At 32.0% G+C, this 22,356-nt stretch overlaps 2 protein-coding genes across 3 annotated transcripts; one reads left to right on the top strand and one right to left on the bottom strand.

Moving 5' to 3' along the window:
* Positions 1-3,130: 3,130 nt before the first annotated feature.
* On the bottom strand, positions 3,131-6,125 carry LOC130808699 (BTB/POZ domain-containing protein At5g66560). The gene is made up of 3 exons (XM_057674159.1): positions 5,666-6,125; positions 4,315-5,568; positions 3,131-4,063 (listed from the first exon to the last, which is right to left on the bottom strand). The coding sequence occupies exons 1-3, from the start codon at positions 5,783-5,785 to the stop codon at positions 3,527-3,529; spliced, it is 1,911 nt and encodes a 636-aa protein (XP_057530142.1). The 5' UTR covers positions 5,786-6,125; the 3' UTR covers positions 3,131-3,526.
* On the top strand, positions 5,903-21,511 carry LOC130808700 (uncharacterized mitochondrial protein AtMg00810-like). 2 transcript variants are annotated; one of them, XM_057674160.1, is made up of 2 exons: positions 5,903-6,038; positions 20,787-21,511. In XM_057674160.1, exons 1-2 carry the CDS (start codon positions 5,986-5,988, stop codon positions 21,088-21,090), a joined length of 357 nt encoding a protein of 118 aa, XP_057530143.1. In that variant the 5' UTR covers positions 5,903-5,985; the 3' UTR covers positions 21,091-21,511. The 2 variants fall into 2 exon arrangements, 1 of the variants encoding a protein (XP_057530143.1); XR_009040721.1 differs by lacking the exon at positions 20,787-21,511 and adding an exon at positions 6,733-7,644 and having other exon boundaries at positions 5,908-6,038.
* The last annotated feature ends 845 nt before the right edge of the window (positions 21,512-22,356 follow it).

Raw genomic sequence — 22,356 nt, 5'->3', positions numbered from 1 at the left:
TTTATCGATATACATTTTCATTCTTGATTATCTCTAATTGTATTTGAGTAAAAATTATAAAAAGTTAATATTAATAAAATTTTATAAAATCAAACAAGATCACACTTAACTATATTTTAACTTATAGATTTAAAACAAAGTATATATTAAAAGTTGATTAATAAATAGTATTGAAATACTAAATAGGACATTTAAATTGAATAGGAAGGAGTAATAATTTTTGGCCCAATGAAGTTAACTACTCCTTCCTTCTGATTTAGTGAGTTATCTTTTAGAATTAATATTTTAATACATAAATGAAAAGTTATGATTTTTTATGAAAATAAAAAAATTAAAATACATGAAGTGAGATTCTATAATATATATATATATATATATATATATATATATATATATATATATATATATATATATATATATATATATATATATATATATATATATATAAATATATATATATATATATATATATATATATATATATATATATATATATATATATATACATATATATATACATACATATATATATATATATACATACCTATATATATATATACATACATATATATATATATATATATATATATATACATATATATATATATATATATATACATATATATATATATATACATATATATATATATATATATATATATATATATATATATATACATATATATATATATATATATATATATATATATATATATATATATATATATATATATATATATATATATATATATATATATACACATATATATATATACACACATATATATATATACATACATATATATATATATATATATATATATATATATATATATATATATATATATATATATATATATATATATATATATATATATATATATGTTCTCTTATTCATCATTTGTTTACCAATGCATAATTCTATCCTAAATATTTTAAATTATGTTTAATTAATTTTTTAAAAATTGATATTAATAAAATTTATATTGAGGTAAATGAAATAAGATCAGCTACTTAACTATGTTTTAACTTATAGATTAAAAATAAAATAAAAATTAGGAGTGATGGATAATAATATCAAAAAAATCTAATAAGACAATTATAGTGAATATGAAGGAGTATATTTTATCATATTTTACAAAACATATTTATATCTATTAAAGCTCGAATTATGATTGATATTTGATGCCTAAAAAGTTAAATTAAATTAATATTGTGAAAGGAAGAGATTACTATTCACTTATCCACCAATCACCTTTTTTAGACTCAAGTGAAATACTCAAATCAATAATTAATAAATTAATGGAAAAATTATCAGGAATAATAGAATATTTTGCTTATTTCATATAATAATACTAACTTTTGATTAACCATGAATATTACCAACTTTGAGGGGTGTTTTCCTAAAATATACCTAACATGTTAAAAATCAAACTATAGGAGATTATATGACAAAAAAATTTGGTAAATTAGTTAATAAACTAAAGTTGATATCATTCTAGGAAAAAATTCCTTTAAGTTGGTATTATTCATGGTTAATCAATAATTAGTATTATTGTAAGGAAATTAACGAAAGGTTGTATTATTCACGGTAATTTTTCCTAATTAATTCCAAGACAAATGGAACTAGTATGCGTAGTACTCCATTTCAAAAATAAATTTGAGTAGTACTCAATGCGTATTCCTTTATATATCTCTTTGAATTTGCTATGATAAAAAATTACGCATGTTATGATAAAAAAAATAGGGATATTATCAATGGTACCCCTGTATTATAGCAAAATAACAATGGTACCCCAGTGTATTTCAATGGTACCCCCAAGTATATGCTAATTACAACTGTGACACTATTAATGATTTTTTCGTTAAATGTCCGTTAAATTTTTTTGAATTTAACCTAAACGTGGTTAGTTTCTTCTTCTTCCCTTATCCCTTTCCTCTTCATGCTCTCCTTCCATGGCTGCTTCATCTCAAGCCTGACAATGATCCTGCATTTAGTTGATTTTCACAATTTGGTTGGTGGGTGAAGTACTACTGGTCCTACTGTATTCCAATTTGTTTGTTTTTGAAGTGATAGCAAAGATAACAACTCAAATTGTGCTGATTTCCCATTTAGGGTATTCCTTTATATGCAAGCAATTCTCTGGTTTGGATGGTGTTATATGTTGGAGTAATTGAACAAATAATAAAGGGATTTTTGCCAAGAGTTTTAATACAAAGTATATGGTTGGTGGGTGAAAATTTAGGGTATGTATTTTACTGAAAAAAAATCTTTTTTAAGTGTGTCTCAGAAAAATCTGGGTTTGGTTACATATTCCCCACTTAGCTTCTGACATTGCAATACTGAGATTGAGAAAATTGGATTCGAATTTTACTGAATTTTGAGCAAAATTGCTTAAACATTACCTTTAAAAAGAGGGAAAAGTATATCTGAGGTTGAGGGTGTTTGTATTCTATTTGGTTGATGGAGACCCAAATTCACGATTTTGCAAAATTAAAGAACAATAGAAGGCAATAAAATTAGTCAAACTTGATAGAAGAAATTCTTCAAATTAAAAAAACCAAAATAAATTGAACAAGAAATTCTTCAAATTATAAAAACCCAAATAAATTGAAGAACAAATTCTTCAAATCTGACAAACGAAATGCATCACGGTTCTTCAAAATTAAACAACAACAAAAGGTAATAAAATTAGTCAAACTTGATAGAAGAATTTCTTCAAATTAGAAAAACCCAAAGCCATTACACAAGAGTGTATATTATACAAGTTGCTAACACAATTTACAATCTAAATAAGCCATCATCGAGTCGATTTCTGCTCACAAGATCTTCGGTTACATCGTGAGTGGGTCAGTGGTTTTTGTGGGTCCTACCTTTGGAACATTATTTTGTTTCTCCTTCTCCTGGTTCAGCCTTTTTTAAGCTTTTATTTCTGTCTAAATTCAATTCATGTCATCAACAATGTTTTCCCCGGCGACAAAAAATCAATTCGCTCTTTTCTGCATATTCGGGTTAATCATTGTCGGACTTGAGATGAAGCAGTTATGGAAGGAGAGCAGGAAGAGGAAAGGGAAAAGGGAAGAAGAAGAAACTAACCATGGTTAGGTTAAATTCAAAATTTAACGGACATTTAACGTAAAAATCATTAATAGTGTCACGGTTGTAATTAGCATATACTCGGGGATACCATTGAAATACACTGGGGTACCATTATTATTTTGCTATAGTACATGGGTACCATTGATAATATTCCTAAAAAATATAACATTTAATAACAAACTCAAAAACTCAAAGGAATGGAAAAAATATTTTTTTTTTCCAACTATACACATACTTTGAAAAAATTCAAATTGTACGAAATCTAACAATATTTGAAGTACTTCTATGAAAGTTTTAAATTAATAATGTACTGTTCTGATATTATATAACAACAGTTTCTCCGAAAACACTCATAAAGAAAAATCAAAGTTCAACACAAATGCACTAAATTAAGATTCTAGTAAATTAAATTTAAAAAAAAAAAAATCATCGTTGCTTGATCTTAGTTCTTCCATTTCTGGACTCCACTACCGTTGATTCATTAGAATCACAAACTTGAGTCTTAAACTTGCATCCAAATTTACGTGTAATCGTGTTTCTCCAAGTATTACCTCCACCTACTTTATCAATCTTCTGTATTACTCTCTTCATAGTAGAGCATTCTCTTTCTAACTCATGAACTCTTGTTCTCATACTATCCATATCTAAGCGCAGTACCTGATTCTCCTTTATTGCTTCTCTCCATGTGTTGTTTGTGGTGTTGTTATTGACTCTTTCTAGAACCTCCTCCTCCTCACTCACCGATGGTGGTGCCGACTCACTCGGCGCAATGTCGCCTGTTAGGAGAGTTCCGGCAATTGCATGACGGAGTTGTAGCTGCTCAAAGAAGAGGACTTGTACAACGGCTCTTAGAGGCAGTCGCTCATTTTGTGCGGCGTGTGTACATGCTTCTAGTGTTAGCTTTTGACAATCCATTACTCCACTTATTCTCTCTCTTTCTGCTTCTGATAGCCATGGATGCGCCTGATAAATTTCAACATATAGATTTTTTTTGAATAATAATTAAAACATAGATTGGATAAGTTGGCAGTATTATTCTATGTGAATGATTCTACTTTGATGTACGTGAATACACAACATTCAAACCACTAAACGATAAATGTTGTTAATTAAGACTTATTTAATTAAGGTAAGACTTGGATATGAAATCCTGAATCTTGTTCTTCAAAACAAATAAACCATTAATGATATATTCTGATAGTAATAGCACATACCTTGAGATAGACATCAACAGCTCTATAAACGCCATCGTCGTATAACCGAGCTTTTTCAGGAAGAGACAATGCCAATTTAATGAACTTTTCCGACTTCAAATTAGCATCCGAAGCGATTTCTGAAAGGTAACCGTCGATAAGTTTTCCGACAACCATTATCATCGGAGATCTGATATTTTCTACTGGTTGATCATCACCATCTTCAATTTCACTACCATCATAGTAGGACAAAAAGTAGCTTAAAATTCTTTCAACACAATCAACATCATACAGAGTTTCTGTTAAATAAGAGTAACTAGGAATCAACAAATCATCTAGCGTTGCTTGTTCGAGTTGGACTCCAATTTTTTGCTCGAGTGCCGATTTACATTCATTTGAAGCATTGAGGATATTAGCAGTACGAAGTAATCCGAAGAGAAATCTTGTCGCTGATTGCGATTTATAGCTTTTTTCTGGTGGTAGATTCGAAATAATCGTCTCCAACAACTGCCTCTGTTCCGCCTCAGAAGCCATCATTGATGATGATGAGGATGATGGCTTCCGGTTGGAACGACTGATTCCTGGAAAACATCGTTTTGCATAGTAAATCAAACAGCTCTCAATAACCTCAGGATTAATGTCTTTTTCTCGCATCGCCGTGATGACTCGGTTGAAGAACTGCCAATTAAGTAGAGCAAGATCTTCAACCCATGCGTCTTTCATTTTCGACACATTCTTCTTTCTAGTGTCTCCTCCTGAGACATCGTTAACCGGCCACCCGAATAACGACGGATCGTAAAGCGACGCTTTAGAGGAAATAGCGTCAATGCATCTTTCAACAATACCTAGGTTTTCCGCCAAAGGCGTTAATTTCTCACATGATTTTAACGCTTTGACGGAATCTTTGATGTTTTTGAGGACGGAATTTGTGAGGAATCTTTCGGTTTTGGAAATGAGGTTATCTTCACAATATTCCTCCGTCATTTCTAAAACTTCGGCGGCACATCGTAGTGGGCCCACTTTTCCGGCGGATAAATCGATTTTAACGCCGTAACAGAATTTGGCAGCAGTTTCAAATGTTTCAGAGCCGCCGGGAAAATTATCATAAGACACGTGGCAGTGTTGTTGCTCAACTAATTCTTCATCATCTTCAGAGTTCGTATTAACTTCATAAACGTTGTCGTTTTCTGGAACTTGTTTTACTTTTTGGATATTTTTTGTTTCTTGCTCTTTTATGAGGTCATGAAGCTTCTTGCTCTTTGACATTAATGGAAACTGAAGTTCAACCAATCAAATACACACCATTTATTAGAACTTCAATTAATTAATACACCCACCATCACAAAAAAAAAAGTTTAAAAAAGAGAAATACCTTGTGAAGATGGAAGGTCATGTCGTCGACTTGTACAATAACATCGCTTGGTAAACCAGTAGTGCAAAACCATGCTTGAGTTTTGGCTGGAGAAGAAGTACCAGATTTTACAGCTGCCATTCGTTGCTCTTAATTAATCTATTTTTTATTGGTTGCTAGGAAAGCTGGAAAGGTTAAGTACAGTTACCGGAAGAGCATGAGGAAGAAACTGAAAACTGTATAGAAATTAAGGAGGAAAATAAACAGTGGGAAATGATCTGATCAGAGTGGGAGAGGAGAGAAAAGAGAAGAAAAGTGGTATTGGAATCCAGTGAGTGAAAATGGGACAAGGATTTTGGCCGAGTTTTTTAAGTTTTATTCTCATAAAAAAGAGGTATGAACCACAGTCTACTTTCCTCTTTTTCTAATTTGAATATTCTACTGTGTTTTTTAAAATTTTATTTTTTAAATTTAGAAATATCCTACCTGTTTTCAATCAAAGTTAGAATCTCCTTGCAATCAATCCAAAAATCAAAATAAAGAAAAGAAGTACTAGTCATGAAAGAGAAATAATATGTTTTGTTATGGAAAAGGTTGATAATTGAAAAAAACTTTAAAAAAAATAAATTATATGCATAAAATTAAAAAGAGTCAAAATAAATGAAATGAGATTTAAAAAATAGTGAACTATATATTGTTCAAAAATTAAAATAATCCAAAATGTATGAGACAAAATAAAATAAATAATAATAAATGACCGGGAAGGAGGGAGTAAAATTTATACTCCATTTTGTTCCATCAAATTTATACAAAGTATAAGTATTTGGTTGGGTAATTTGGAAAAATAAATTAATTGGTAATTTATGAGAAACTATGAGAAATATGCAAACATTTAACTATATTTTTTTAATATATAAAATAAGTTTGATTAACAAATAGTATGAGAAGTACTTATGTATCAAGTATTTTGTTACGGAGGTAGTAAAATAAAAAGCAAAACTTAAAAAATGTTAGTAAAGTAAAAAACTTAAATAAAACAAATTTAAGGCTTGAATATGATTTTTGATCATCTCATTTTTATTCCATAGTTTGCACTCTAGACGAAGATGATAGGTGTATAATTGCACAGAAGAGTTTAAGGTTTCGAATTTGGTTCACTATATAAAATGATCATGAGGTGTATGAAGGGTGCGTTGAACAATGCATTTGTGCCTAAATAAGACAAGTAGCTGTATAAGGAAGGTCATAGAATGTGCCTTGAACAAGGCATGGGATGAAAGAAAAGTGCCTGAGGTATTCATCGCAATGATCCAATAATAGGAACTGAATAGGTGTTTGTTCAAGCACCCAAATGCAGGGGAAAGTGCGAGTTTCTGATTTGCACAATACGTGGGGGTAAGTTGTCTTTTTGTCCTTGAATTTATATATCCCTCTAAATTAGGAGCCTATATGTAGCCTAAATCACACTAGCTAGGATTGGTGTGGAGGCTATTGCATAGAGAGAAGCTAGGTAAGGTTTATAAGCCAAGAGAATTCATTCTTCTAAATTTCTAATAGAGTGAGTTTTCCATTAAAGGTGTGGAGGCTATTGTCACTATTTTATTGTTCAATCATTAATGATATACAATTTATATTGAGAAGATGTCTAAAACATCTTTAAGCATCTTATTGTGTTCTTGCATAGTGTTTTGTGCGTCCATTGATTTATGCTCTATTTTTCTCTTGATTTTTCTTGTTATTCTTCATCAAAGAGAGGTTCTTAGCCTTTCAAATCAAAAACATATCAAATCTGAAAAATTAAATGAAACTGTATTTTGTGAGTTAATACATCATATTAATCACTATTTTGCTACCCTTAATACATTTCCTAATGCCGGGATTATATTTCCAAATTTAATGCATACTACAAGAAAAGTTCAATACAAACAATTTTAATAATCATCATACATTCTACTAAAACAATAAAAGAATATGACACATGCTACTTTTATACATCATATTTTGCCTCCTAAATTTTAAGTAATTAAATATGGAAATTTTTGAGTTTTAATTAAACTTTATTTCTTAATGAACAATAATAGTAGAAAAAAGTCAATTCTAGAACCTTTAATTTTTTAAAGGAAAAATTGACATTAATAATCCAACCTTTCACTTATCCGCTGTGAATAATCTCACCTTTGGATTATTTTCTAATAATCCAACCTTTGTGATAAGTTTGCCAACAACATACTTAATAGGTTATGCTGCTAGCATAATAAAAATAAAGGTTAGATTATTCACAACAAACTAAAAACAAATGTTGGATTATTAGAAAATAATTTAAAGGTGGGATTATTCACAGCGGATGAATAAAAGATTGGATTATTAATATCAATTTTTCCTTTTTTAAATACACTTTTTTAAGAAAAAAATATTTTGGGTAACTTTGATTTCAGTAAATTAAATGAGTAAACTATTAATTATACCTTATTTACGATACAAAAGTAATTAAAATATAAAATAGTTGTTAATTATAAATAACCTTATAATTAAAAACTCTTAAATTATGTAACATCAAAAAATAATTCGTCAACTTAATTATTCAGCTAACTTCAATATTTACATTATAATAACTAAAATCTTATCTAGAATACTCTTACAATGATAATTATGATAAAAAAAATTTATAGAAGTATATATTTTGAGCATGCCATAAATAAAGTGTTTGTGTACGAGTATACCGTATATTCATTTCATAGAAGGAAGTTTGATATAATGTTTGCACAATAATTTAGCCTCTGTTTAGTAAACCTTAAATTTAATAGATATTCAGATTAATCGGTTAATTTAGGAAAGAAAAATTACCATTCGTAAAAATTATTTTTAATCGTAAAAATTATTTTAATCAGTGAAATAGAATCATTTTACTAATCATCGTTTTAGTTGGTAAAATATAGTTATTAATTATGATCAATATAATGGTTAGTTTTGAAAAATAAACAATTATATTCAATAAATTTTTTTTTATATAACTTAATAAATTAATATATTCGTGCATTGTACGGACATATACTAATTAAGTAGTAGTTCAATATAAAACCATTCCGCTAATGCAATAGAAGTTCAAAGTACATAAAAGATAAAACTACAACAAAACATTCAAAATGTGATAGAAGTTCAATACAAGACACTACAATATAGAATCTATACAACATACTAATGAAGAAACGATTAAGACATATGTCGATTTTACAATAAAAATTTTCCCGCTTTTTTTATTTTCTTATTAGGAAAATATTTTTTAGCATGTCATGTAATATCTTTCTAATTAGATTTGTTTAATTAATTAGTTATAAAAGATTTTAAAACTTACCTTATTAACTAATTTTTTACCATAAAAAATCATCTAAAATATGTAATATCTTTTAATTAAAATGGATAATTATCAAATAACATATTAATTATTTATGTAAATTATTAATTTTCATTAAAATAAATTTGTAATAAATTAAGAAAAGAAAATAATTGAAAGTTTTTCATAGATAATCATGTATATTACTTACATGGCTATATTAAAAAAATTGAACAAATTAAATAGATTACACATTAATAATTTAAGTAAATAATAATTAATAATTAGGATAAGATACTGATGAAATAAATTTCAAATGATAATTTTATCACTTATATTTGACAAGTTTATAATACATAAATACTTAAATTAAGTTATATGTTAATTATTATATTTAAAAATATGTTCTTTAGGCTTAAAACTTTTTTTTAAGGTTTTTCAAAGACATTAAACATTTAAATTATTTTTATATTATCTTTTATGTGTAGAAATTTTCTATTATTTTATGTAAGTACTTATAATTTATATTATTTAGTGCATAATTTTATGATTATGTTTTATATAGTAATATATTAATAATATGTATCTCACTCTAATAGTAATACTTTTATAATTTTTAAAATAAATCAATTTATAGTTTCAATATACATAAGAAGTTAAGAGTTATATAGTAACTTATTTACACATACACGATTACTAATTTTTTAATTAAATATTTTAATTATACATGATAAAAATCTACAAATTATATTGATTGAAGGTAATTTTTTGTCTATTTTTTCACATATATGTTTTAATATAATTGTGTTATAAATTATTTTTTCGCCTTGTCGTCAATTATATTATTCTAACAAAAATAAAGATTTAAAGATTAAGTTTATGTTGTAAATAAATTAACTTTATAAATTAAAATTAATGTATTCGTATAAGTAAATATTTATTACATCCGTGTTTTACACGAAAATTTATCTAGTTTAACCTAAGCATCAACAATTGTTAGAATTATGAATAACTAGGGATGACAACGGGTCGGATCTGGACCGGGTCTAGGTGGACCCGGATCTAGATCCGTTTTCAAGAGCAGGATCCAGATCCGGACCCGGATCCGCGGGTCTAGTTTTGCAAGACCCAGATCCGGATCTGCGGATACTGCGGATCCAGTACCGAATCCGGGTCCAAAACGGGTCCTTTTTTTTTTAAATGTGTTTAGATTGCTGTTTTCTTTTTCAAGCAAATTCGGAAACAAAAAAGCTTCATCTAACACAAAAAATTCAATTGAAATGTGAAAAAATAACTGAAAATTCATGAAAACAAAAACAATTAAGTACTCCAAATTCCTTCGATAAATGAATCAATTTCGTTATTCAGCTAAAACAAAATCCAGAAAAATTGACGGACAAATCAACCACTAAACTCAAATAAATCAATATAAATCAACCACTAAACTCAACATTAGACATATATTTACTACTCAACATAAATCAAAAGTAGTGTAGGAAAAAAAATTAGGGTTCATTACCTCTAGCCGCCTGTCGACTGTCGAGTTTCGAAGGTGATGGATGAATGGCGCTGGGCTACTGGGTTACTGGGAGGAGTCGACTGTCTGGAAACGAGTCTGGGAGCGAGGGAGGGAGTCTCAGAGACTCAGAGTCTCAGACTGCGAGAGGAGAGCGAGAGACCGAGAGTGGGAGATGGGAGTCTGTTTGGGAATTGGGATTTAGGAAGGAGACTGCTACTGGGAGTGGGAGAGGCCGAGATTCAGGGTTTCAAATTCAAATAAGGGATTCAGGGTTAGGCTGATAAAAAAAAATTAAAAAAAAAAAAAACAGGTCCTCCAGATTCGCGAGTCCGGGTCTGGGTATTTTTCTCAGATCCGGATCCGGACCCGTGAAATTTAAAAGGATCCGAATCCGACCCGGATCCGACGGGTCTATATTTTTAGGACCCAGATCCGTGAAAACGGATACAGATTCACGGATCTGGGTCGAGTCCAGTACCCATTGCCATCCTTATGAATAACTTATTCTGTTCAACAACTGTTCAGAATTTAATTAAACAAGTTAATTAAGTTGCTAATATTTGAAGAGAAGGTCCTAAGCGTGCATTAGGGATTAATTGCGGGAGAATTAATTTAGTACTATCCCCTCTTACGATCATTGGGTGAAGCAAACTTAAGCACCAAGACTAAATCAGACAAGGACAAGTACTACCGAGAGTCACCCTAACCTAAAGCTATTATTTCCAATAATTATTGAAGTATTTCAATATCATTGAATTGTTAATTATGTTTGATACTTTACTTTTCATTTTTAATATATTTAGGTCGTCTTCGGTCCGTTGCCATTTTTGGTAACGTTCCAAACTGTAGCCAGTTTATCGTCATTTTTGATGCGGTCGCCAAATCGTAGCCAATTTATGACCAAGTTTCAACGTTGTCTTTAATAAGAGCCCATTTCTCCATTCACAACTTTATTTCTAATTGTCCATCCCTTATGTTTGATTTCTCTTCTTTTATTTTGGATTTTTAACACTTGTCCTTCTTTTAGATTTCTTAAGACTTTTTCTCATTTTGAATTTTTCAAAAACAATTTATTGTTAATAATAATACAAAATAGAAGAAATATTTTATTTTAATTTATATTATCTATGTAATCAATTAATTAAATATTACAAATTATAATTCGATTTGATTTGATTTTTAGTTTTTCACCAAACCACTTATAGCTAGTGAAACTACTACTCCTAACAATTAACATATTAGGCCAAATGATCTAGTTTGACCTCAAAATGTAGTATGGACTATTTGCTTTGTTTGACTTTCATTTCTAAAGCATACGATTTCAAGTGATTTATCAATATAAGAAAGGTGGTTGTTGTTTGGTAGATTGATGCATTTTGGTCAATGTCAACAAGAGTAGTTTGAAGTTATCTTATTTCATGATGATTAGCAATTTAGCATATTTGATTATCAATAATTTTTAATCAGTAACTGTTATTTGTAAATCACTACAAAAAGAAAAAATCATAATAATAAAATAAATAAAATTAAAAAAGATAAATTATTAAAATCATAAAATTCTCATCCTATCAAATCCTACCGCATAAGGGTGATTTGTTAACTTCACAAGTCACTTTTTTTAATTAAGACCTCCTCATTTGATTTATTATATGGTTTTGTTAAGCCCAAGAATATTCCAGCTGGCTTTGTACTAGAAAGAATATTCTCTGTATAGGCTGTTGTCCTTTTTGCTTGCTTTTATAACGGCTCTTGATAAGCCTTTTTTTGCTAGGTCTTCTTCCTATAAAAAGGGTGTAGCATCACCATTGCAATCATGAATGAACATACAAGAAACTTTCTGCTAGTCTTTCATAAACATGTGATTTTTATTTTTGCATGATACTTTATGCATGGAAATCTTCATGTTATCAGAGCATACGTTGTTTATCACCTGTTTCAGATTTCTATGCACTCAGTTTATGATTTAGAAATTTTTTTTTGAAATTTCTATACACTCAATAGTGGTTGACAAGCTCACTAGAGCTGAAAACTATAGAGCATGGAGAAGGTCCTTTAAGATTGGTCTTGCCTCAAAAAGAAAGCTTGGCTTTGTTACTTCAACTACTACACGAGATCCTATTGATTCCATAAAGCAAGAAGCTTGGGACACCTGCAATAATATGGTGATCTCATGGATTCTTAATAATGTTTCTGAATCTATAAAGAAATCTATTATGTTTATTGATAGTGCTTCAAGCATATGGACTCAGTTGGAACAACTTTTTTCTGTTATAAATGGTTCATGAAAATATAAGCTCAGTAAAGAAATTTTTGAAACCAAACAAAATGGCAAGTACATCTCTGATTATTACATTCAAATGAAGGTTCTTTGGGAGGAACTTGAGTCTCTTAATGCTCTTCCTCCTATTACTACCATTACTTCTGAAATCCATTTGTTTCTCAAGACTTTGCAAACTCATATGGATGAACAAAACCTTTTCAGTTTCTTAATGGTGATCTTGATGATTCTTTGTCAACCCATAGAAGTCACTTACTTATGTTACAACCTTTATCTTCTTTGGATGAGGCATGTAACATGTTGCAACAAGAGGAAAATCAAAGAGAGGTTCTTAGTGACTCTAAAGTAGATCACAACATTGCCATGTTTATCCAAAATTCTAATTCACCCTCATGCACAGCCTGTGGCAGATTAGGCCATGACAAAGATCATTGTTGGACTATCGTTAGGTATCTCCCTTGGCATCCCTTATCTCAAAAAGACACTAAATCTAAACCCATTCACACTTGAGGAGGCAAAACTGGAAGGTGGAATAGAGGAGGCAGAACTGGTAGAGGAGAAAGAACCTCTTTCTTTTCCAACCACACTTTTGATGCTTCCTCCTCCAATGCTGCATCTAGTGTTAATTTCACTCCAAGTCAAATAAAGCAGCTTCTTAAACTTCTACCTTCTAAAAACACTTCTTCTGATACTGAGGAGGAAATAGATAATGCATATGCTGGGATGACCTATTGTTCTCATGATAATATAACTAAGGAAGCTTGGATCATCGATTCAGGAGCTTCTGACCACATGACTGGAAACCTACTCCTTTTATTAAATCCCCTTAATCTTCATAATTAGTCTAGGATCAATTTGCCTAATGGTAAAAATTCTGTCATCTCCCACAAAGGTTCTGTCCTCATCAACACAGACCTTACCCTTAATGATGTGCTGCATGTCCTTACCTTTAAACATAACCTTATATCTGTGCACAAGTTAAGCAAAGATGAACATTGTAAAGTCCTTTTTGAGCCTACTTCGTGCACTATTATTGATCAAGAAACTAGTAAAGTTAAAGGTAAGGGCCAAGTGATTAATGGTTTATATTATCTCATTGATAACACATCTTCACTTTCTCCAAAACCTCACAATAGTACTGTTGCCAACTCCAAACACATTCCTAACATGATTCAAGGTATACCACCTTTACCTCCTAGTGTTTTGTGGCATCATAGATTGGGTCATGCTCCCTTAGATAGAATTAAAAAGGTTGCACCTTTCTCTCATCTTAAACCTACTGCTGGAGAAGTATGCATCACCTGTCCTTTTGAAAAATTTACTAAAAAGCCATACACACTAAGTCCATCCAGAGCTTCTCAACCGTTCTCTCTTGTGCACATTGACATTTGGGGTCCTTATAGAGTTCCCACTAAGACCAACTACAGGTATTTCCTTACTATGGTTGATGATTTTTCTAGAGTAACTTGGGTGCAATTATAGAAACACAAATCTGATACTTTCAATGTTCTTAAAAAATTTGCTGCTATGATTAAAAATCAATTTCACAAAAGTATTCAAGTTCTCAGATCTGATAATGCTTTGGAGTTTGATGACTGTAAATGTAGAGATTTCTTTCTACTTTTGGTATAGTTCATCAAACATCGTGTGTTGACCGCCCTTAGCAAAATGGACGGGTAGAACAGAAACATAGAAATGTTCTTGAAATGGCTAGAGCCTCGAGATTTCAAGCTGGACTTACTCTTCAATATTGGGGTTACTATTTTTTAAGTGCTGTCCACATATTAAATAGGCTGCCTACTTCTGTTTTACAATTCAAAACACCTTATGAAGTCTTGCATGATCAGTATCTTGTTTATTCTCACCTCAAAAGTCTTTGGTTGTCTTGCCATGGCATCTAATCCTACACGCACAACTAATAAATTTTCTTCTCAAGGTATTCCATGTATCTTCCTAGGCTATCCTTCATCTCAAAAAGGCTACAAGTTACTCAATCTTTATACTCAAAAGATCTTTGTTAGTAGAGATGTCAGTTTCCATGAACATATTTTTCCATGCAAATTTTTCTCCACTCCTGATTCCCTGTCAGATAAAAGTATTAATATCAATACTCAATTCTCTACTGACCCTACTATTCCTTCTCTCTCCACTATTCCCCCCTCTCTACCTCCTCTTCTCAGGCTTCTCCTTCCATCTCTACATCTTATATATCTCAAAGAGTGTCTCGCACTCCTTCTTGACATAAGTACTATGTTGTTACGAGTCATTTTGCCTCCACTACTTCTGCCCAAATTGAGTGTGGCACTATCACTCAAGTCTCCAAAGATTTTTCTTGTTTCATGTCTCAATCTCTTCACAATAAAGATCCTCCTCATTTCGAAGATGCTATACAAAAACCTGAATGGGTCTTGGCTATGAATGAGGAGCTTTCTTCTCTTGAACAAAACAACACTTGGGAGCTCACTTCTTTACCCATAAATAAGAAACCTATAGGTTGCAAATGGGTATATCGCACAAAGTATAATGCAGATGGCACCCTTTACAAACATAAAGCAAGACTTATGATCCTTGGAAATCATCAAAGACCTGGTGAAGATTATGAGCAAACATTTGCTCCAGTAGCAAAAATGGTAACAGTTAGATCTCTTCTTGCTTTAGCTGCTGTAAACCAGTGGATTGTTCATCAAATGGATGTAAAAAACACTTTTCTTCATGGTGATTTAAATGAAATTATCTACACGCGTTTGCCTCCTAGCTACACTAAATCAGGTGATACCTCTAATGTTAGCTCTAAGGGGGAGCAAACTCGCTTGCAATTCCCTTATGTTTTCAAATTGCTCAAATCTTTGTATGGCTTGAAACAGGCACCTCAGCAATGGTTTGCTAAACTCAGTAGTGCTCTCAAAAATGATTCTCTTATTCAATCTAAGTCTTATTATTCTCTTTTCGTTAAACCTACTTCTAAAGATATAGTTGTTGTTTTAGTATATGGGGATGACCTTGTTGTAGTTGGTAGTAATATTGAGTTAATTAATGCCACTAAAGTTTTTTTTCAAACTCAATTTAACATGAAAGACTTAGGTCCTTTAAGATATTTCCTCGGCATTGAGGTTGATCATGTGCCTCAAGGATTTTTTCTGTCACAAAAGAAATATACTCTGAATCTTCTTGCCTCTTATAATATGCAAACTTGCAAACCCCTCAAATTGCCTATGAATGTTAACTTGCAACTACGCACTGACACTCCTTTGCCTAAGGCTGAACCATATCAAAGACTCATTGGCAAGCTCATTTATTTGACAATCACTAGGCCTGATATTGCTTATACTTTACATGTTCTTAGTAAATTTATGCACAGTCCTACTGATATTGTAACACCCCGAGATTTTAATGACGTAATTAATTAACATTATAATAATTTTTAGAGATTTTAAAATTATATTAAATTATTTTTAGTTAATCTTAGTTTATTACTTTCATACACGAATTTAAATGTCAACATGGTTATATAAAAAGGTAGAGTTGCGATTACAAAAATAAGAATGGTTCGAATTAAAATTATTACTTTATTTATTTTGTGAGCACATCAAAGTTGGGTCTTTTAGTTGGGCCTTACAAGGAGGTTAATCAAAAATAAATAAATAAATAAATAAATAAACAAATAAATAGATAAGTGAAATAGAATAAAAAAGAGGACTTAGGGTTTTAGGTTGAGACTCCCTCATTTTCAAACAAAAGCAAGCAGCCCTTTACTCTTCCTCTCACTCACGACTGCCTACTCATCCACCCAAGCCCAGCCGCAGCTCCTCCCTGCTCCACCAGCACCGGCAGCCGCTCCATCCACGCACAAAGCAGCAGCCGGCAGCAACCCTGAAACTCCCTCGCCCAAAACAGCAGTTGCTGCTGCATTTTCGTGCACCCCCACCAGCAGCTACTGCTGCCAATACCGCCACCAAGGCCCACCGCAATGCCTTGTCGCTCCTGTGCCACCACCATTACATTAAACACTTGTCTTCTCACCCGTCTTTTCTTATTTCCCCATTGTGAGTCATCTCCTCTTCTCTCTAATTAATTTTCTAGTTTTTAATTAGGGGGCGTTTGGTTGGGGGTCTTAAGGAAAGGAAAGGGAATGGAAATACCCCATTCCCTTTGATGTTGTTTGGTTCCCATTTTCAATGATTTCCTTTCCCCCATTTCAGTTTTAGGTTTACCCAAATGAGGTAAACCTCATTCCCCACCTCCCCCTCCACTTTCCCATTCCATTCCCTCCCTCATTCAGCAACCCTCCACTTTCCCTCCCTCATTTCAGTACTCGCGCCTCCTTCCTCACCATTTTTCTCCTTCCTCGCGCCTCCATCCTTCATGAAGTTCTCGTTTCAAACCCTAGTACACTGCTGGTGCGCCTCCCCCTCAAGTTCTCGTCTCTTCTCTTCACTCCTCCTTCCTGAAGTTTCTGCGCCTGCCGCCATTGTTCGTAGCATTCTTGTTCGTGTTCTTGAAGAATCTTTGTTCTACCGCCATTGATGAATCTCTGTTCGTGTTCTGCTGCGTTCTTGTTCCACCGCCATTGATGAATCTATGTTCGTGTTCTGCTGCGTTCTTGTTCTACCACCATTGTTCTTGCATCGAAGATTTCTGGGTTCAATCTCTGAATTTCTATTCCTAATCTCTGTGATTAATTGAATTTCTGGGTTCAATCTGAAGTTGTTTTTATCAAGCTTAATTGTATTTTGATGGGTGTAATTGGATTTGCTTGATTGTTTTTATAAAGCTTGATTGTATTTTAATGGGTGTAATTGGATTTGCTTGATTGATTTTATCAATCTGAAGTAATTTCTGTTTCATTGTTTTTATCAAGTTGTTCTTAATGATTAAAGATTAGCTACATGAAAAACTTATAATTTGATTCCTTAACTTGAACCAAACAGTCACAAAGGGAATTAATGAGCAGTTCATTCCGTTTCCTGAACACAACCAAACGACAAGGCTAAATTAGGGGAATCCATTCCTTTCTCCTTCATTCCCTTTCCTCATTCCATTCCGATTCCCTTGTGCGAACCAAACGCCCCCTTAGAGTTTTATTAAGTGTATTGAGTTTGATGTTGGTTTTGTGTTAATTTCATTGAATCTTTTTGTGGGTAAGAGTCTGATGGATGAATTAAACATATTGATGATTTACGGTTTGAAGTGTGATTAGAAATTATGGGTTGTGTGTTGATTATGTATTAGTTTCTTTGAATCTTAGTATGGGTAGTAATTAAAGATGTTATCTTTGAATAATGAATTGATTAGGGTTTAATTTAGGGATGAAATATTAATAGTGTGTGCTCTTATGTTTTATGTTGGTGGTGCGATGATTGATTTGATAATTTCATAAGTTGTTTTAGGGTTTAGTTGTGTTATTTGTGATAATGATATATTTAGTTGGTAATGATTTTTATTATAGTTGACTATAGAAATGGTTTTGGTTGTTAATTGGGAATAATAGTTGCTAATTGTAGTGACTTGATTGTTGTGAATTACAAATGCTCTTAGTGTGTCGTCATTGAAGTTATAAATGCATAATCTTAGTAAACCCAAGAGCATCATGTCAATTTATCGTCGATGGTTGATAAAGTTGCTTGTGTTGTTTTGATTGTAGTTCTTTCTAGCTTTGGAGAATGTAACAAATGATATCGCGATTCAATAACTCTAAGATTTGCCTTTATCGTTATATAAGTGTTATATTAAAATTGTAAGGCTTAGTTGTGATTAGTTATTTTTGGGTAACGCGAACCGATATACTCAAAATTAGTTGATGAAAAGGAACGATTCACATATACTTTTACTTTTAAATTGGTGAAAAGACTTAGGTTGTGTTGAGTTAATAATTTTGACTTGTATTGAATAAGTTGTGTGCGTGCTAGAGTTATCAAAAACTCATGTTGAATGGGTGATAGTGGTTATTTGTGCATTTAGTTGGTATGACAAAGTAGTTAAGGGAACTTATTAGTTTTATTCCTAACTTGTATTGGTTTCCAGTTTATAAGAAGAAAGTACAACCTTAGTTAGGTGACTTTTGTAACTTTTGGTCGTGCAGTGACGCTTGCAAGTACGTACACGCAGTAATTAACCCTTATATACATTTTTCCTTTAAGAGATCATTGTTTATTATTTATTGTGATAATATGCATTGTATCGAAACTATGAGGTACTAGTGAATACACTTTATATGAAGAGTTATCGACTATGAAATCCTTGCGCTTAGAATAGTTTAGATAATGAGAGTTTTAGTCGAAGGCGGGGACAAACCCCTTATTTATTTAAGAATTGGATTATGCCTTACTTGGAGTTAGATAGACTCCTTTATAGGTGAATTTCATATTTTGTTTGAGTGGCTCAATAGGTTTCGGCGTTCTGCTATCCCAGGGCGCTCATTAATAGTCGAACGCGGGAGTTATTCCCATTTGATAAAGTATTAGATTATAATTAGCTGGCATGACTCAACTGGATTATGTCCGGTTGATTTAATAGTCCCCTAGGTGAGATCCGAGGGGATCACCGTATGGGGGTATGAGCATACTTTTGTCATTGGGCGCCGAGTAGCCGATACCGCCCCTTGACCGAGATGTTACCATGCAGGCCTTGCAAACCCCCAATATGGTGGCCTCTTCACTGGATTAGTATCCTAGTGTGTTAGTTTGGCCTGAAGGTAGGACCCGGGAGGGTCAGCTGGAGGGGGTATGAGCTTATACTTTGCCATGGGCGTCGGGAGGCCGATAACGCCCTTGACCGTGTCACCATGCCATGAAGTAGAGAAAAGATCCACTGATAGAAAGTTATTCAATGATAGAAAGTTTATTTATTGATCGAAAGTTATTTAATGATAGAAGGTTCATTCATTGATAGAAAGCTTACACATTGATAGTTAGTTTACTCATTGATAGAAAATTTACTCATTGATGTAATAGTTTATGCTAGTGAGAAGTGTGCCTAATTTAAGTTACCTTAAGGGTATTACCAATCCCAAAGATAGACTATGATCACACTTACCTAAAGATAGACAAGCTCTATAAGGTCATGTGTTAGGTAGTCTGTTAATGCCTTGGTTGAGTTGATACCACGCGTGTTTTACAAGAGTTTATGTTTTGAGAAGAGAAGTGTGAAGACCTGTATTCTACCAAAGAACACATGGTTCGGGTTGGAAAGAACGTAATGAGATTAAAAAGTATAGGTGGACAATAAACGGTTGCTATTTGTGCTTGTGCTTTATGAAATCATCTTATGTTGTTGTATAACATAATGTCACCTAGTAGTTGGCCTTATTATATTTGATGCTAGTTACTGACGTGTACGTGTTTGTGTTTATGTTTGATTGTTTGATGACTTTCTATAATTGTCCTGCTATGACACATTGGCCTTTGGTCTGACGTCGAGCAGCAGGAGGATCATAGACAGGCGTGACAGGTATTGGAGCTTCTTTTGCATTGCATTGCATTGGGGGAGAGTGATGAGGGCAAAGCATAACCCGTGTCATACCGTTATCTTTCGATTTTGTAGCTCTTTATCTTTTGTAAACTTTGGTTGTATACGTTTTATTATGAGGCCTTGTGTACTCCTTTGTATATTTGTCTTTCCGCTGCGTAGTTTATAACTTTGTATGGTTTTTAAAGAGTTAAGTCATTTTAAACGCAAGCGTTGACACTGGAACCACGATCCATACTTGGCATGTTGATTTGAGAAGCTGACGACGAATCATTCCGCCGTGGTGTGAGATTTTAAAGGCAATGATGCCTTAAATAAGTTTAATGTTTTTAATGTGCTAATTGCTTTACCACATGTTCGATTTTTAGGAGAGATGCTACCCAAATTTCTACTCATAATTTCTTTTAAAATTTAATATTATTTTATTTATTTTATTTCAATATAACACCCGAATTTCCTCCCATCTTTTGCGGTCTTAGTTTAGTATAAGAGGTCGGAAATTTAGGAGTGTTACAAATATTCACTATCAAGCTGGTTTACGCGTCCTCAGATATCTCAGCTCTTCACCTGCTCAGGGTATTCTGTTGACGAATCAATCTCTAGCCACTCTAACAGCTTATTGTGATAGTGATTGGGCAAGCTGCTCAGCCACAAGGCGTTCCACTTCTGGTTTTTTTATCTTGCTTGGGAAATCTCCCATATCATGGAAAGGAAAGCGTCAAAGCATTGTTGCAAGGAGCAACGGAGAAGCCGACTATCGTGCCATGGCTCTCACCATTTGTAAAGTCATATGGCTCAAACAGTTATTTAAAGATCTTGGACTCAAGCATATAGGCTGCCATCCTCTATTATGACAACAAGGCTGCCTGGGCCATAGCTTCTAATCCAATTCATCATGAACGAATCAAGCACGTGGACATTGATTATCATTTCATCAGAGAACAAGTGAATGCTAATACTGTGCAATCTACCAACATTCCTTCGCATTCTCAAGTTGCAGACGTCTTCACTAAGATTCTTACCACTACTCAGCATGCTCATCTTTTACACAAGCTTGGAGTTCGTCCTTCCTCCTCTCAGCTTGAGGGGGAGTGTTAAGCCCAAGAATATTCCAGCTGGCTTTGTACTAGAAAGAATACTCTCTGTGTAGGTTGTTGTCTTTTTTACTTGCTTTTGTAACGGCTCTTCATAAGCCTTTTTTTGCTTGGTCTTCTTCCCTATAAAAAGGGTGTAGCATCACCATTGCAATCATGAATGAACATACAAGAAACTTTTTGCTGGTCTTTCATAAACATGTGGTTTTTATTTTTCTAATAAGCTGTTTTAAAAAATTTTCTAATTAAAAAATACTTCTTCCATTCTCTAATGTTCTTCCTACTTAGAATATTTCATCTTATGGAGAGAGAAATTTAATTAATGTTTTTGACACATGTTTAGAAGATAAAATATATTCACGTGAGATCCCGTTAGATTCGTCTTAATGTATACTTTTTTATTATGTATTTTTAATAATTTTTTATTATGTGTATTTAGAGATATTGGGGTTTAAAATTTAGTTTGAAAACTGTGTAAAAAGTAAATAAAAAGAACAAAAAGAAACGGAGAGAGTACTTATTATTTATATATAATAATAATAATAATAATAATAATAAATTACTATTTCATTTCTCTTTTCCTAAAAGAATTTGATGTTTCAGTTGCATTTCTTTAATTTAATAATACATCTCTATCATAACTCTACTTTTATTTCGAAATTTATCGTCCCATTCCACTGATCTGTCCCCACAAAAAAAATTATTTATATATATTTTTGATAATAAGATTTGTCTGTGGATCTTTTTCGAATCGAAAGACTCTTTTATCGCATTCTTATTTATGGATATGAGTTGCCACATTTCTTCCCATACAATGGGTAAGATGATGAATATGATGATGATTAGTATATGTGTACGTAATACATAGTGATGATAATTTTTTTCTAATAAAGTATTTAAAAGAGCTAAAAATATAACATTGTGCAATTAGTGTACTAATTGTATTAATTGTCTTTAACTTCAAAAAGTTATTGAACATAAATAATAATAAACTCGTTTAAATCATTATTATATGATATATATATT

This window comes from Amaranthus tricolor, chromosome 3 (genome assembly GCF_026212465.1).
Source record: "Amaranthus tricolor cultivar Red isolate AtriRed21 chromosome 3, ASM2621246v1, whole genome shotgun sequence".
Taxonomy (NCBI): Eukaryota; Viridiplantae; Streptophyta; class Magnoliopsida; order Caryophyllales; family Amaranthaceae; genus Amaranthus; species Amaranthus tricolor.
Note: the sequence above shows the minus strand (reverse complement) of the source record. Positions and strands in the feature narration are given on the sequence as shown.

Coding starts and splice junctions, on each gene's coding strand:
- LOC130808699 (XM_057674159.1), bottom strand. CDS start 5,785: ATGGCAGCTGTAAAATCTGGTACTTCTTCTCCAGCCAAAACTCAAGCA. Junction 5,569..5,665: donor TGACCTTCCATCTTCACAAG/GTATTTCTCTTT, acceptor GTTGAACTTCAG/TTTCCATTAATGTCAAAGAG. Junction 4,064..4,314: donor CTGTTGATGTCTATCTCAAG/GTATGTGCTATT, acceptor GAAATTTATCAG/GCGCATCCATGGCTATCAGA.
- LOC130808700 (XM_057674160.1), top strand. CDS start 5,986: ATGGGACAAGGATTTTGGCCGAGTTTTTTAAGTTTTATTCTCATAAAA. Junction 6,039..20,786: donor TTTATTCTCATAAAAAAGAG/GTATGAACCACA, acceptor ACGCGTCCTCAG/ATATCTCAGCTCTTCACCTG.